General features: G+C 34.9%; 2 protein-coding genes across 7 annotated transcripts; one reads left to right on the forward strand and one right to left on the reverse strand.

Moving 5' to 3' along the window:
- ca6 (carbonic anhydrase VI) lies at positions 1-5,306 on the forward strand. Of its 2 annotated transcripts, XM_082144763.1 has the most exons (10): positions 1-183; positions 477-656; positions 954-1,102; positions 1,503-1,598; positions 2,945-3,011; positions 3,109-3,266; positions 3,344-3,470; positions 3,573-3,656; positions 4,470-4,490; positions 4,626-5,306. In XM_082144763.1, exons 1-10 carry the CDS (start codon positions 99-101, stop codon positions 5,237-5,239), a joined length of 1,581 nt encoding a protein of 526 aa, XP_082000889.1. In that variant the 5' UTR covers positions 1-98; the 3' UTR covers positions 5,240-5,306. The 2 variants fall into 2 exon arrangements, with proteins under 2 accessions (XP_082000889.1, XP_082000890.1); XM_082144764.1 differs by lacking the exon at positions 4,470-4,490 and having other exon boundaries at positions 2-183.
- A 619-nt stretch (positions 5,307-5,925) lies between these two features.
- Positions 5,926-16,584, reverse strand: slc2a5 (solute carrier family 2 member 5). 5 transcript variants are annotated; one of them, XM_082144768.1, is made up of 13 exons: positions 16,518-16,584; positions 14,248-14,380; positions 13,930-14,028; positions 13,634-13,791; positions 13,412-13,536; positions 13,180-13,332; positions 12,912-13,037; positions 9,891-10,078; positions 9,681-9,791; positions 9,480-9,581; positions 7,490-7,565; positions 7,046-7,173; positions 5,926-6,885 (listed from the first exon to the last, which is right to left on the reverse strand). In XM_082144768.1, exons 2-13 carry the CDS (start codon positions 14,287-14,289, stop codon positions 6,658-6,660), a joined length of 1,536 nt encoding a protein of 511 aa, XP_082000894.1. In that variant the 5' UTR covers positions 14,290-14,380; positions 16,518-16,584; the 3' UTR covers positions 5,926-6,657. The 5 variants fall into 5 exon arrangements, with proteins under 5 accessions (XP_082000894.1, XP_082000895.1, XP_082000893.1 ...); XM_082144769.1 differs by lacking the exon at positions 16,518-16,584 and adding an exon at positions 16,341-16,454 and having other exon boundaries at positions 14,248-14,298; XM_082144767.1 differs by lacking the exon at positions 16,518-16,584 and adding an exon at positions 16,341-16,454.
- Between the last annotated feature and the right edge of the window lie 847 nt (positions 16,585-17,431).

Here is a 17,431-nt window from a genome sequence, read left to right on the forward strand (position 1 = left end):
TCTGGGTGTAAACCGTTGCAATCGATGTCACTCTCAGGCAGAAGTAGCACCTCTTTACAGAAACGAGGGAACAGCCTGAGACTGAGTGCACTTTCAGTATGGAGCTGTTTGTAGTCCTGTTATACGCCGGTTTGGTGAATTTCGCCTCGGCTGGAGTAGATGGAGAAAAGTGGACATATTCAGGCAAGTGCTCGCTTACTTTTTTCTCTTTTTTTGGTGACAAATATTCACACCATCAACCTTACGAGTACTGATGCCCACATAAAAGATAAATATTGTCGTACAACTCAACGAATGTTCTTTCTGGGGTATTAACTATTTTTTTTTACCAGGTGAAGTATAAAACATTTCTGCGTTTTAAAAATCTGATATATGTATCTAGGCTAAAAGCGGTCATTTTTGAAATGCAATCTGTCAAGTAATGCCCCCCCCCTGTCGTAGCATATTATGTTTAAATGACTCACTTTTTCATACAGAAGGAGAACTGGATCAGAAGCACTGGGCAGAAAAGTTTCACGTGTGCGGCGGCATTAAACAATCTCCCATTGACATCCAGCGGCGCAAAGTGCGTTACAATCCGCGAATGTTACAGCTCGGACTGACAGGGTATGAGGACATGTACGGCAGCTTTCTCATGAAGAACAATGGACATTCTGGTATGAATTCTTGAATTAAAAACACCTCTTTTGAATGGGCACTTTACTTTTAAATCAGTAGGCTCTATCTATACCACCTGCAACTGTTAGGTGATCTGTTATCTACCTACACCTTAAGCTTTGTCGCCATCTCGTGTCAAAAAATACTTAGGCCTATCTACTGTATTTTGTAATAACAGAGCATCTTTGCAGTTTATGTCTGTATATAATACATGCTTCCCTCTTACTCTGTCTAATCTTCACAGGTTAGGTTAGCTTTTCATGAATATAGCCTACAATCCTGTTTGTTTTTGACAGTGGAGATTCAGCTGCCACAGACTATGATGATTACCGAGGGGTTTCCAGACCACTACACTGCTGTCCAAATGCATCTGCACTGGGGAGGCTGGGACTTGGAGGCCAGTGGATCAGAGCACACAATGGACGGCATCCGCTACATGGCAGAAGTACATCATTCACTTAGGCCTGACACATGAACACATTAAATAACATTCGGAGATGTCCTAGTTGTAAATATAGCAGTGGTGTATTTTTAAGGCATTGTTTTCTTTAGTGACTCTTTGGCTGGGGACTTATCCTTTCAAGTGCTGCTGGACATGTGCCTGACATTTTAATATGTTGGGATCTATTTTAGACAAATATGCAGTTATCATTGTTGTAACTGAATTAGAAGTAGTATTCCTGGCTGTATTTAAGGGTTGCTCAAGAATATTGAGAAACTTTAGTATAGCAATACGGAAGGGCTTGTTTGTGTAACATACATTTGAACTTCTCATTAACCTAACTTACTCAATTAATTTGCATTGCAGTTTCTAACACTTTTCTCTTTGACTTCTTGTGTCACAGCTCCACGTGGTCCACTACAACTCTCACAAGTACAGTAGCTTCCAAGAGGCCATAGATAAACCAGATGGTCTTGCAGTTTTAGCCTTTTTTTATGAGGTAAGATTTTTATGAGGTAAGCTATATGATTTTTCATCTTGTTGGAAAGTGGAATAATGTTTTTATGTATTTATATATTCATTTATTTTGGTGCAATGCTGCCATCTAATGGAAATAAGGGAAAGCAAATTATCTGCAAATAACTACAGAAAAAAAAAAACTAAACTAAAATGTACATTTTTGTCTGTGTGAATCCTCTTTTAAGAGCTGGGCTGTGCACCATATTACCCTACATTGCCTGAAGCACACAGCTTGAGTAAAGCTAGACATCTGCGTTCTCTGAACTAAATGGGTTAATTGATCAGACTGCTGTGTGGTGGCCTACTGCCTGACATTCTGTTCCCACAAGATTGTGTGCAGGTCACAAGCTCCCACTTCCATTAAATGGGGGAGGTCATTGTTTTAGTAACACAACTACTGGCATTCTAGTATTCTGCAATATGTAGTTCAGTTGCATGTCTTTCTCTGCAATCGCTTGGATAATAGCTGGGCTTTTAATAATGATCAGTAGTGTGTTCATGAAACCATTACATAATGTTTTATCTGAATGTTTACACCTGAACTTCACATATACAACTTCACATATACATAGTTTAATAGCAATTAACAACATGGCACTAGTTTGATAAGTAAATAATGTTATTTTATGTACTATTTAGGGTTAGGGTTACATTCAGTTTCAAATAATTGTAAAAAAAAATTATAAATATATATTATATTAATATTAAAGTATATTTATATCTATATAAATATAACATATTTTGATATATTACAAATATGTAAAGATACTTAAATATGAATAAAATATTTACAAAATCTATAATATTATAATTTTACACTATATTTTGACAGTAATGATAACATTATATATATATATATATATATATATATATATATATATATGATCGCCATGATTTTGCCAAGTAAGACATGTTCCTGGATCATGTTTTGTTGATCCTGGAACAACATTCCTGTCCAAAAACATAGTCCAAACGCTATTCCTACCCCTAAACCTACTTATCCCTAAAATCAGAGAGAAATAATATGTGAATAAAAAATGTGTAGAAGCCCCTAAGCCTTGTTGCAAGCCTAAACTTGACTTTAACTTTAAACCTATCCCTTAAACCTGATTGGTTGATTGGAATGTTGTTCCAGGATCAACAAGGATGTATATATATATATATATATATATATATATATATATATATATATATATATAATATATTTGTTTATACATATATATAATTGTGTATTATATATATATATATATATAAATATATAAATAAAATCAAATATAGGGTTTTGCATGTAGCAGTATATTTGATATATGGAAACCTTGTGTTTAGGATGGGCATTTTGAGAACACGTACTACAGTGATTTTATTGCAAACCTGGCAAACATCAAGTATGCAGGTAATGCAAAACATTTTGGATGAGCATCTGAAAAAAAAATTATTCTATGTGGTCTATGCACTTCTTTTCTATATATTTTTTCTCTTGCTCTTTGCAGGTCAGGCTATGAATATCACTAACTTGAATGTACGCTCCATGCTCCCAGAGAACCTCAGTCACTTTTTCAGATATGAGGGCTCTCTCACCACACCGCCGTGCCACGAGAGCATTCTGTGGACAGTATTTGAAACGCCTATCACCCTCTCTCACAATCAGGTGCCTTAAAAAGTTCACATGAAATAGTTTTCGATCTTTTTAGCTGTTTCCTTAACTTTTAATGCGATGACCTTCAGATCAGGAAATTGGAGAGCACATTAATGGACCATGAAAATAAGACCCTGTGGAATGACTACCGCATGGCCCAGCCTCTGAATGACAGAGTTGTGGAGTCCTCTTTCCTCCCACGCCTGGGCAAAGGAGGTTAGGGCAGAGCTTCATCCTTTCCAGCAGTTAAGAAAAAATCTTTTTGTTAGGTCTGCAGTGCCTGAGTATGTTCTCTCTCTCCTCTTTGGTTTCTTGCAGGATTTTGCCGTCAAGAGGAGATTGAGGCTAAGCTTAAAAGGATTGAGAGCCTTATTGTGTCACTGGACAAAAAAACGGTTCCAGGTATAACTTTTCATGAGAAATGTCAAGATTACAGGTGATCTTAAAGGGATAGTCCACCAAAAAATGAAATGTCTTTCAAAACTAGTGTGACTAGTGTGAAACCAAAAAGGAGTGATTTGTTGCAGAATGTACAAGCTGCTCTTTTACATACAATGAAAGTGAATGGTGACCAAAGCTGTCAAGCAGCGAATCATGACTAAAATTTGTGTGACTGTTCCTCACACAAATCTACCATATGGCTATACAAGCTGTATTATTTTAGTATTATTTATATACTATTATAGTGTTTTTATCCATATTTTGAATAAGCTTTTATTTTTATATTTTCCGTTTTCAGATTACTAAAGTTTTAGTAATTTTGTTAAGTGCTGTTGTCATTTTTATTATTATTTAAATATATATATATATATATATTTTTTTTAGGTTTAAGTTTTTCATATAAACAATTTTTAAATAGTTTTTATAGTTTTAATAAATAACACTTTTCAGAATACTTGGAATATAGAGTATGAGTCGTGGACTACTTTTATGATGCTTTTATATTTCATCCTTTTTGGATCTTGACAGCCCCTGATCAGCGTCCACTTTCATTGCATGAAACATATTCAGATACTCTGCAAAAACATGTTTCATGGAAGATCGAAAGTCTTACAGCTTTGCAATGACACAAGAGTGAGTAAATAATGACAGAATTTTCATTTTTGGGGGAACTGTCCCTTTAAATGTGATGTGTGTGGTTCTCAATATACATTAATCATCTGTTTCTGAGTTAAAATGAGCTTTGTCATTGATATTTGGTGTATCCTTTTCAAGGACCTTCGTCTACACGTACAGGTGAGTATTTTTCGCAATGGGTGCAACTGTAGTTTTAGAACCAGTAGATATTCAATTATACCATGACAACAAATGTAACCAAGTGAGATTTCAAATTGATCAACTTGCGAAGTTACGTTATCTTTTCTTCTCAAGGCCAGCAACCTCTATCACCACTGGTCCTGTACTTCCCAACAAAGAATTTGGAGAGCTACGCCATGGTGAACTTATCCCATCCCATGAACCTCCAATCCTTCACAGCCTGCATGAACGTCCGTATACCACCCATACAAGACCTCACTGTGCTGTCTTACTCCACTTTACATGACAATGAGCTCATGATAACTTTGGGCTCTGAAGTGGGTCTCTGGATCGGGGATGAGTTTGTTAATTTACCATTTGAACGTCAATCCCATGACTGGACAAACTACTGCTTTACCTGGGCGTCACATAACGGAGGGGCTGAACTGTGGGTGAACGGACTGGTCGGGGAAGAACGCTACATTCGGAGAGGGTACACCGTTGCAGCTGGAGGAACCCTCATTCTGGGCAAGGACCAGGATGGCTTTTTGGGGATCTCAGATACCGATGCTTTTGTTGGCTACATGACCGATGTAAATGTATGGGATTATGTGCTGACTGCGGCAGACATTGGTGAGCAAATGTTGTGTGATAATGGCAAGGTGAAAGGGAATGTCCTGAGCTGGGGAATCACTCAGCTCAGTCTGTATGGAGGAGTTCAGCTGCAGGCTGAGCAGGTTTGCCACTGAGTGAGAGAAAGAAAGAAAGAAAGAAAGAAAGAAAGAAAGAAAGAAAGAAAGAAAGAAAGAAAAAGAGCGCCACAGGCTCAGAACTTTTTTAAACGAATGTCAATATCAGCACTATTAGCTCTGCCAACTTGAACTGTATACTCTCTCCCAGGGGAATAACGGCAATTTAAAGGGACAGTTCACCCAAAAATGAAAATTCTGTCTCACCCTAAAGTTGTTCCAAACCTGTATGAATTTCTTCTGCTGAACACAAAAGAAGATATTTTGAAGAATATGGGTAATCATTGGTAAACAGTTAACTGGCCCCAATTAGTATGGGGGTAAAATACTATGGATGTCAATAGGGCCCATCAACTCTTTTGTTACTGACATTCTTCAAAATATATTATTTTGTGTTCAGCAGAAGAAAGAAATTCATACAGGTTTGAAACAACTTTAGGGTGAGACAGAATTTTCATTTGTGGGTGAACTGTCCCTTTAAAGCTGAAAGATATATTCTATTCTATTTACTATATTCTATTCAGTATTTTAGATAAAAGCATTTCAATGTATTTTTACCCAATTGAATAATGTGAATCATATCTAAAGAATTTCAATGAACAACATTTGCATTCTTAATATTGTGCTTTATAAAAACAGAATGTTTTATACACAATAAATGGTCAAATGAAATCTATATGTCTGAATCCATTTCAAAATATGTTCAAATTTATTCAAAATATCTCCATATTTATACAAAATGCACTTACAATAACTCTGAATATCAATGAATAGCATGTTACTAAAATTCCTGACATCTGGAAAAAAAACTTAATATAATATATATATTTTTATTATATTCCTTAGAAAAGGAAAAAAAGCAGTGAAGCAGCTTTTGTTGAAAAACATTGTCCACCAAATCAAAGTCATATGATGCAATGAACGTGCAGAAACATAAAAAAACAAAACATAAAACATATAATTATATTATAGATGATCCCTGCAGACCCTCTATGTATAAAAGATCAGATCATTTGACCTTTATGACATGCAAGATTAGTTCAGATTGTAAAACATGCAAGACTTTTTACCATCTACTTCATGGTTACATCACATTATTCCATTTAAACTTTTATTGAAATTGGTATAAATGAAAATCCATATGAAAACTATTTGAATACAAAGAATACATTTCTAAGAATTTGGTGCATTTTAACCCTTATTTTTAAATAAAAGATACATTTATTTCTTGATCATTCTTATTTGTCATTAACACAAATACAGAGTGCAATGAAAAGGCACAATATTATGTTTTAGAGTTTCAATAGCACCAAAAAATCCAGGCATGAGACACTGAAAAGTAAAAGTGTGTCAAAACGATTGCAAAGCATTGCAGACGAACGCAAGAGCGTGTCCTGTGTGATTGACCCCCAACCCATTCAGAAAAATGAGCTTTTAATTTCCTGTCCGCTGCTTTCCTCTTCCGTCTCTTTGATCTCAGAGTCTTCACCCTCCAACACAATTCCCACCTTGTTTCTCTTAGCAAAAAGCTGGCTGGTCTCCAGAAAGGTCTTGTTTTTGGTCTCTGGAATGACTATCCAGATGTAGATAAGTGTGGCGAGACAGATGCAAGCAAAAATGATGAAGCTGAATGCACCCAGGCCCTTCTGTAGACACAAATAAGGAATACATTTTTTTGTTATTGTTATTTAATGATCCACACGTTTCATAACGGTAATTTAGGATTTGATTAACAAGTTAACAACTTGGTGCAATCAATTGGTGCGATACTGTGAATGTTTGTTAGTGTTGCATTTGACCTCTGACCTCTAGAAAAGGGAAGATCAGGCCGACAGTGAAGTTTGAGAGCCAGTGAACCGAGCCGCCCACCATAAAGGCTGCTGGTCTAGAAGACTGCCGGAACATCTCTGTGGTGATTACAGTAGGAATAGGACCTGCGAAGGGATGCAGCAAAAGCTGTCAAAACTAGACGGTCTATCGTCAAACACTTCATCTTTCTAAAGGCAGCGAGAAAAGAGATTGCTTGAAGCACTTTGCTGCGTTTACAATCTGTTTTACAGCCACTTTAAAGCACTTCTCTTACATTCACTCCAGGGTTTTAATGTAAAATCCAAGAAACTGCAGCATAAATATATTGCCATTCCCCACCAAGGAATACAATAAAATGAAAGGAAGGGAGTGAATTTATTGAGATGCAGCGAGCCCCTCGTGCATCTGCAATATGCCCCGACGGGATTGGCGTGAACTCACTTGGGCCAATAGCATGTCCGATGACGTAAACAATGACACAAACGATGCTGATATAGGGTATCCAGTCCATAGTTTTCTGTGGGTGGAATGTGCAGCAGTTATTCAACCACATTTATAGCCTTGCATTTCACATAGACCCAAGAGGCAAATTTGTCAGGCCAGCACATTCATGGTGGCTCTAAAATTAAAATCTCTGTTGGGACTGAGCTTTTACAGCCATCTGTCTATAAACAAGAATTTATTACAATCATAATAGGCCACATAAGGAATCTCACTAATTCAGTTAAAGGGAATTTGATTTGATCTGAACCGTTTGCACTTGTATTAGGGGTGGACTGAAATTACAATTCTGATCGATACAGATAATATGCAATGGACAATATCCAATAAAAGACCTACATTAAAATATTACTATTACATTATTTAGACAATACTGTTTTAAGTTTTAAGTATTATGTCTAAATAATATTAAAATATTGAACTATTTAAACAATAACATTTTAATTGTATTTATATATTAATATTAAAATATGTCTAAGTAATGTCATAATACTATTAAAATATTACTTGGACATTATTTAGACAATAACATTTTAATTTTATTTATATTTTAATATTAAAATATTATGTCAAAATAATGTAAATAATTAAAAAATATTACTGACATTATTTAGACAATGATATTTTAAATTTAATTATATTTTAATATTAAAATATTATGTCTAAATAATGTCATAACAGTATTAAAGGGATAGTTCACTTTGAAATTAATTTTTGGTATGTTTTAGCTTACCTCAAGGGCATCCAAGATGTAGGTGTCTTTTTTTCCGCAGTAGTTTCAATTTTGATATTTTTAGGTCAAACCGTTCTTGTCTGTCAGTCATATAATGCAGGTCGATGGTCACCACCTCAAAGAGCATGAACAGAGTCCAAATTAAAACAATTCCCCGTCGTCCAAATTAAACAATTCCCCATCGTAAGTACACATTGATGGCCTAAGACACGAAACGAACAGTATTTATATCGTTTTTACCTCTTATACACAGCCATGTCCAAGTGATCTGATCTGACGTGTAGGCAGACTGGTGCATAGATATATACACACTAGATGTCGCCTTGTCTACGGCAGTTCATTGGAACGAATGTCTTTAAGGCGACATCTAGTGTGTATATATCTATGCACCAGTCTGCGTACACGTCAGATCAGATCACTTGGACATGGCTGTGTATAAGAGGTAAAAACGATATAAATACTGTTCGTTTTCTCACACAAACCGCTCGTTTCGTGTCTTAGGCCATCAATGTGTACTTACGATGGGGAATTGTTTAATTTGGACTCTGTGCTTGTGTTTTGAGATAATGACCATCGACCTGCATTATATGACTGACAGACAAGAACGGTTTGACCTAAAAATATCAAAATTGAAACTACTGCGGAAAAAAAGACACCTACATCTTGGATGCCCTTGAGGTAAGCTAAAACATACCAAAAATTAATTTCAAAGTGAACTATCCCTTTAAAATATTACTCTGACATTATTTAGGCAATAATATTTTTATTTTAATAATATTTTAATATTAAAATATTGTGTCAAAATATACTATCATTTTGTCTAAATAATAAAAAAAAAAAATCTTAAAAATTTTAAACACATCCCAACATTACAATGTACAGTATGAAAAATCAAAATTCATTTTGATATTTGCTCAAAATTACATTTAGAGCATTATTTTATTATTAACTTTAATCTTTAATCTAAATGTAAAATCAGGGCAGGGCAAACACAAACAGAGCAATTAAATATACAATACTGGCATATATATATATATATATATATATATATATATATATATATATATATATATATATATGTATATATATATATATATATATATGTATATATCCAATTTAGTTTCTAAAAATGCCTAATATTGGCCGATAAATCATGCATACCTAGTTTGTATTGGAGTAAGTACAGCATTGTTATACCTGGTAGTAGAGCGCTATGGTCAGGACAACACAGGCTGTACAGCAGATGCCAAAGCCGATCAGTAACAACAACCTTCTGCCAGATTTCTCCACTATGAACACCTACAGAAAATCACATTTTTTACACATGTTTCTTTTTTATGTAAATGAGGGGTATCAAGAGGAGTTATCAAATTATGAAGAGCACCAAAAGTGGCTTACAGCTGCCATTGTCATGAAGACATTAACAGCTCCTGTTCCGAGTGTCACATACTGAACGTGATCTTCCTTCACTCCTGCTGAGCTATAGATGCTGTCAGCATAGTAATAAATCTGAAGATGGGGTTAAAGTTAGGATTTAGGTAAGCAAAACATATTTGAAATATATGCTTAAAAATGATTATCTGTGTGCTGTTTCAAAGCGGCGCTTACGGCATTAACTCCTGACAGTTGTTGACCCATGTTCATGAAGATTACAGACAGCAGCTGCCAGCGCAGTGAGCGGAAGGTGAAGAGGTTGAGCAGAGAGAGTCGACCTTCTGCTCGCTCTGACTGATCCTCAACATGCATCTCACACAGCTCCTCATCCACATCCTCCCAGCCCCGCAGCCGCTGCAGGTCTAAAACACAGCACAACATAGTGTTCGTTTACTCTGGGGTCCTTCGTTTAACAGTCACAGTCAGGACCTCATAATTTTTTTTTTTTTACTTGTTTTTTATAAAAAAAAATTCTTTTCTTTTTTGGTGTTTTGAGATAATTTTATGATTTATTATTAATATTTATGCAATAATTATGACCCATTTTTTTTTTAAAGCTGTATTTTTTGTGTTCACATACCTAATACCATAAAAGTCACCTAGTTTCGTAACATTCCGATGAAGCTGTGATTTTTAATAATTCAAAACAGATTTTTGTAATCTGAATTTATTAGTGTGTATGTGTATAAAAGTGTGTTTGTGTGTGTGTGTGTGTGTGTGTGTGTGTGTGTGTGTGTGTGTGTGTGTGTGTGGATGTGTCTGTTTTGCACTCTTGATGTTTTATAGATTTACCCCTTCACTGTTGTGTGCTTTTTTTCTGGATCGTGGCTGATTTGTAGATTGTACGCACAAAAAAACTCTGTATTGTCACATTTTTGCAAATTTCCCATTCATTTCCTATGGGGGTCCATTTGGACCCGAAGGTCCTGAGTGTGACTATTTTTTTTACAACCACTTAGACTATTCAAATCCTGTCCCCAATTTTTTTGGGTGTTCATATACCAAGTACCAACAAAGTCACCAAATTTCGGACCATTCCGATGAAGCTATGATTTAAAAAAAAACAATTATTTAAACGCTTATTTAAAAAAGGACCCCAGAGGGTATTATAACACAATATGTGAATATCGAATATCAACACTGCTTTGTTGATATTCAGACCAACAGCACGGTCGCTAGTGAGATATTGCTTTTACTACAGTTCAGTGAACAAGAGGTTAATATGGAGTAACAATTTTGTCAGTTATGTCATCTATTTTTGCCCTGACAACAAAATCCAAAATCTAAACTAAGCTGAAGCAGAATGAGCCATTGCATCTCTGAGTTACATTATTGGTGTTGCGTCCTTATTGAATCAGTGTTTTTGAATGTATAGGTTAAATAAATGTGAATGATAATAATGCATTCATAAAGAGAGTCACTTGCTTAGTTCATAAAGAATCAGTGTTTTTGAATGAATCGGTTGGATGAATGTGAATGATTCAATGACGCACTCATTAAACCAGTCAATTGTTTAGTTCTTGAATGAATCAGTGTTTTTGAACGAATCTGTTGAACTAATGTTAATGATAATGATGCACTCATAAAGCCAGTCACTTGTTTCCTTCCTCGATGATTCAGTGTTTTTAAATGAATCTGATGAATGAATGTGAATGATTAAATCAATACCTCATAAAGACAGCTTCTTGCTTTGTTCCTGAATGACACTGATTGTTTTTGAATGAATCGGTTGAATGAATTTGAATGATTCAATGACGTTCTCCTAAAGACAGCCACTTGCTTTGTTCCTGAATGAATTAGTGTTTTTAAAAAGAATCGATTGAATGAATGTGAATGATTCAATGGCACACTCAAGACAGTCTGTGTCTACAGCATATTCTAACATTACTAAAACACTAAAACTCAGAATAGTATGGGATGACATTGATGTAGCCATTTACATCAATCAAATAACATTTAAAAAATAATACCAAAAACAAATGATTAGAAAGTGCTTGCTTGTATTCACACTATATATATATACAGTACCAGTCAAAAGTTTGGAAACATTACTATTTTTAATGTTTTTGAAAGAAGTCTCTTATGCTCATCAAAAAAACCAAAAAAAAAACCACAGTAATATTATGAAATATTATTACAATTTAAAATAATGGTTCTCTTTTTTAATATATTTTAAAATGTAATTTATTTTTGTGATGCAAAGCTGAATTTTCATCAGCAAGTACTCCAGTCTTTGGTGTCTTATGATCCTTCAGAAATCATTCTAATATGCTGATTTGATACTCAGTTATTATCAATGATGGAAACAGTTGTGCTGTTTAATATATTTTTTTGGAATACTTTTTTCAGAATTCATTGATGAGTAAAACGTTAACAGCATTTATTCATTAAAACAGCATTTATTCAAAATAAAAACATTTCTAACAATATAAATCGTTACCATCACCTTTTATCAATTTAATGCATCCTTGTTGAATTAAAGTACTAATTTCTTTAAAAAAAAATAGTTATTGTTCCCAAACTTTTGAACGGTAGTGTATATTGTTACAAAAGATTTCTATTCTAAATAAATACAGTTCTTTTTAACTTTTTATTCATCAAATAATCCTGAAAAAAGTATCTCAGGTTATAAAAAAATTATTAAGCAGCACAACTGTTTCCAACATTGATCATAAATCAGCATATTAGAATGATTTCTGAAGGATCATAAGACACCAAAGACTGGAGTACTTGCTAATGAAAATTCAGCTTTGCATCACAAAAATAAATTACATTTTAAAGTATATTAAAAAAGAGAACCATTATTTTAAATTGTAATAATATTTCATAATATTACTGTTTTTTGTTTAGTTTTTTTGTTGTTGTTTTTATGTTTTTTTTAACTGCAGGCTTGATGAGCATAAGAGACTTCTTTCAAAAACATTAAAAATAGTAACGTTTCCAAACTTTTGATTGGTACTGTATATATATAAAAAAAGGACAAAAATATTTTTTTCAGGGTACACAAGACCTTGAGGTGTAACAAGGAACAAACAAGTTGAGTGTCTAAATGTTGTAAACTTGATAAAGCCAGCCCTACTCCATCATAAAACCTCTGCAATCTTGATGAGTTCATCGTTGGTGCACATCCCGCTGTGAAACGGACATTTTCTTTGTGTGCTCTGACATGGGAGACCAAAATAACTCCTTCTGTACCTTTCTTGGCAGTTTTTTCATCCCCCTTCTGTATGAGCATGTAGCGTGGACTCTCGGGAAAGAAAGGCAGAAGCAGCAGCTGAATGGCAGCTGGAATCCCTGTGAGAGTCAACATGATGGGCCAGCCTAAAGAGAGAACATTACACATCACCATGAGCAGCAGGGGCACGGTTTTTCCAACTGCACTCAGAAACAGCACAGCAATAGTGGCAATTTTTGCACTGTATAGTCCGAAGAAAAAAAAATCAGCAAACATCCCATGCATTACCTTCATTATTTCCTAGGATATTGCGAAGGCCGAACACTTGGGCGACAAGGATGCCAACGGTGATGAAAAGCTGTGGCACGATCCCAATAGCCCCCCTGTAATTCTTGGGAGCGATCTCTCCCAAATACATAGGCACCACATTGGAGGACAGGCCTGGAGAACACGGTCACACACTGTCATGCTAACACATACAGTATCTGATCCATACTGACAGGTGGAATATTCTACTGACCTGCACAAATGCCCACTATCAAGCGTGCAACAATGATGATCTCAAATGACCCCGCCACTTCACTCACACCCATCATTATAGCAGGAACAATAGAGAAGATGTTGTTGAACAGGAGTGTGCCTTTTCTGTAAGCAAATGACCTCAGTTAGGGCGAATGATGATTGGGATTCAATGCAATTTATTGGAAAAAAACAACTCATTTCTTTTCACAACCTCAATTACCTTCCGAATTTGTTCACCAATGGGCCTACCATGAGAGATCCGAAAAACCCACCCAGTGGGTACATGGACACAGTAACGGACCACAGGAGGGTCAGGAGACTGTCTGACATTGGACCATAACGATTCTCATATATTTGGGTGTAGAAAAGCTGCATCGCCTTTTATCAGAATATCAGAGTAAAGTTCAGCAGAGGTGAATGTTTAAATATGCAATAACTATAATATAATATAATATAATATAATATAATATAATATAATATAATATAATATAATATAATATAATATAAAGTCAGTACCGGGGCAGGTGAGTTGATCACTGCCACATTGTATCCATACTGAAAAGATGAACCAAACCCGGCAATCAAAGAAGCTGCAGCCAGGATCAGCGTCACCCTCTGCAAATTTGCATGAAGTTCAAAATGTAAATGCTACCAAAATTCTAGTTTAAACATTCATTTTAAGTCATGGAAGCTGCTGCAGAATATTGGAAGACAAACAATTCAGTTAATTGTTGTCTGTCTGTTAGCTATTCAAAATGGGAGTATCGTAACGTAAAACAAGTGCTTTAATTTAATTTGTTGCAGAAATATAATATTTAGTAAAAAAGAACTCACCCCCTTCCTCTCATGTTTCTCCATGTTCATCTCTTCCTTCATGATTTACATCTACAGTGTGTTCAGAAAGAACACCAGCGAAAATAAATCACTGCTGTTTCTGTTTATTGTACTTTGGACATTGGAGCCAGCCCTGAAAACCAAGGTGAAAGTTGTTTAGTATTAAAACAACAGCTATAAAGAGATAAAAGTAAACTGGCTATATTCCTATCTGCACCTGTAAAGGAAACCGCATGAAATTAATTATGTAATTTATTGTGCTAGTACTGTACATGTAATGTAAATTAGACTACAATTAAAACTTTTATTTAAAAATTTAAAATTATAGGGTATTTGAGGGTAGTTTGTCTGCTTTCTTTAGAATTTAGAAGACTAAAAAAGAAAACCATATAATATCTTTGGAGAACATTTGCACCCCTTATAGGTGAAATCTGTTTATGCAAGTGTACATGACAAGTAGTTTTTGCCTTTACTCAAAATATGTAACTCACACTTTCCCATGCCATGTAAAATAAAAACAGGTAAATTATAATTGTTATATTTAACATGAATTATGATAGATTCTCATAAATAAAGATGAAAATCCTTTGAAGATTAATCCGAAACAAATGTGTTTTCAGGTCTCACTGCTGGTTGTCCTCTAAAAGACCCCCATACTCGATTCAGGACTTCATGCACAACCTGCAAATTAGCATATTTTAATTAAGACCCTATTTATAATTACGATCTCTGGTTTACACCTGAGTTAAGAAAATAATGGTTAATCTCTGTGCTTAAAAATGAATACCTTCACTTATCAGAACAAATTCTGGAGTTAGTAATTGAATAATTACTCAATGTCAGGTGCTAAATAAAAAACATTATAGTCAGGAATAAAAGGATTTCCATAACACTTCGAAAAGGAATATTCATATATAATTCTCTCAGTCCCACTACGGCTGAGTTGATCAAATAAGTTGGGGAAAAAATGCAGAATTCTATGTGCCAAATGAATGTGGTATTTTTGCTCAGCATTTTTTATCAGTATAACAGGGTCTTAAACCAATTAAAGTCTGAAGAAGTCCAATCTCTAAATGTCCTTCCCAGCAAAGGACAATCATAACTTGCACTATTTCAGGAGACAATATCTTCTATTGCTATGCAATTAAATAGACAATGTGCAATTCAGGAATATTTATTGAACATTTCTAGGTTGGTAGCAATAGTATAAAATTATCAATCCTAAATACAGAAGGTGAAATAGATTAAATAGACTGACAAAGTTAAATAAAAGACTATCAAGACAGTTTTGCCCAACAGTGTAAAATTGAAAATGCAACACTAACAATTCCCTTCTAGGTAGTAGGCCTTTTTTTATTTTGTATTGCACTGAATGCATATGCACAGCATATTTAGGCTATTTATATCATTGTTTTACATGAATACACAATTTAAATCAAAACAAACATCTAAAACATGACATTTCAGTTTTATTATTTTGTTTTGTTTTATTATCGTCTCCAAACAGCACAGAATCAGTGATAAACTTACTTTAGCACCAGTGTTGGGGAAGATACTTTAAAAATGCAGCTTAAGCTAACAAGCTAAAAACTACAAGGCCATCAGCTCCATTTAATTATTAGATTTAAAAATAATAATAATTTAAATATGCTGTTCCCTTGTTTTCTCAGATATTATCTATTATAAAAATTGGTGATGTATCTGGAGATGGTTTATTATTTTGTGACGTATTACCCCAACAGGAATAAAACTTTAGCCTGTCAGGTGTCACAAAAGCACGTGTTTTGAAAAGCATACCAATTATTTATTTTTTTTTAAATAACATCTTGTTCCGAACTTTGATAACCATATATGTACAGTGTTTGCACTATCGGCTTCTATAGTGAAAAAAAATAAAACCCGAAAAAAAAACCGGTTTACCATGCAAGTAAGCACTTTCGTGTCTTTACCTGTATGGAGTTTTTCACAAGCTGTTGATCTGAAAGAATTTCTTAATCACTAGTAGGATTTTTAGTGGATTTTAGCTAAATATTCCATTTTATCCAGCGCTCTTTTTGTTCTATAACTATGCCTTATAAAGTAAGTAAGCCTACCTACAAACGATTCAGTGCTTGAGATCGAACCGATTTGGATCGTTGTGCTTAGCCTATTTGACGCATTCTGGAAAAACAAAACAAAAAACGACTCAAATGAGCGAACCATTTGTCCAATCTGTCATCGCGTGTTCCTATTAAACAAGCATAGCGATGATTTTAAAATAAATTATTTACCAAATTTTTCGAAATAGCGTCGCTATAGCCTACTCCGTTTGGCACTTATGTTAAATGATCTAGGTACATGTTCAAGGGACATGATCCAGACACATGACCAGGACATGATGACTCAGGGGACACGAGCAAGAGACATGATCCCAGGGTATTTCCTGGTGGGCTGCCAGATTGATAATAAACACTATAAAACAATTACTTGGAAATTAGATAGAGGCAAATTTCAAATTAATAATTTACTACTGACGCCAATTGCGCAGTTGATGTGATTTCACTGTAAACCGCAGGTCCCAGTAAACAATTGAAGTTTTTGTTAAACAGTTGCAGCTTTCATTAACTTGACTTCTTCACCTCCTGGCTGCAACTCCTAAGACTGCATTTGAAAAACATAAAACAAATAATGAAATTAAACCATCATTTTACTTTCCAAGTGAGTAGCCTACAGTCGATCAGATCTATTCTTTAAAATGTATTTCAGGCCTACAGAACCACTTTTGAGAAAAAGCAGCCTCCCCAAACACTGATCAGTGTCACACGGACAGCAGGGGTCTCTGTCTGACCAGTATCCGTTCCCTCCTGCAGTGCAGCACTGCAGATTCTCTCATTCCTATTCCTCCTTCAGCAACTCATTAATCAAATTGATTGGACCTCATCAACTTAAACAGAGATCCTCAGCTGTTTATTTCAGCAGGTCGAGGGCTGAACACCCCACTGGGGATTGTGGTGAGGTGTGTGTCCTTACAGTCAGGTCTGTGCGGGTTTAAAAAAGCTCTCATTTAGGCTGTCCTCTGCAGTGATACGCAGTCATTGCAGATGCCAACATTGGGCTCTAACATTCCCAAGCGATGGACACTAAAGTGAACAGTAATATACCAAAATCAGCCATAAACCGGAAAATCCCAGACCACAAAATAACA

Source organism: Leuciscus leuciscus (assembly GCF_965113295.1).
Source record: "Leuciscus leuciscus genome assembly, chromosome: 18".
NCBI classification, from domain to species: Eukaryota; Metazoa; Chordata; class Actinopteri; order Cypriniformes; family Leuciscidae; genus Leuciscus; species Leuciscus leuciscus.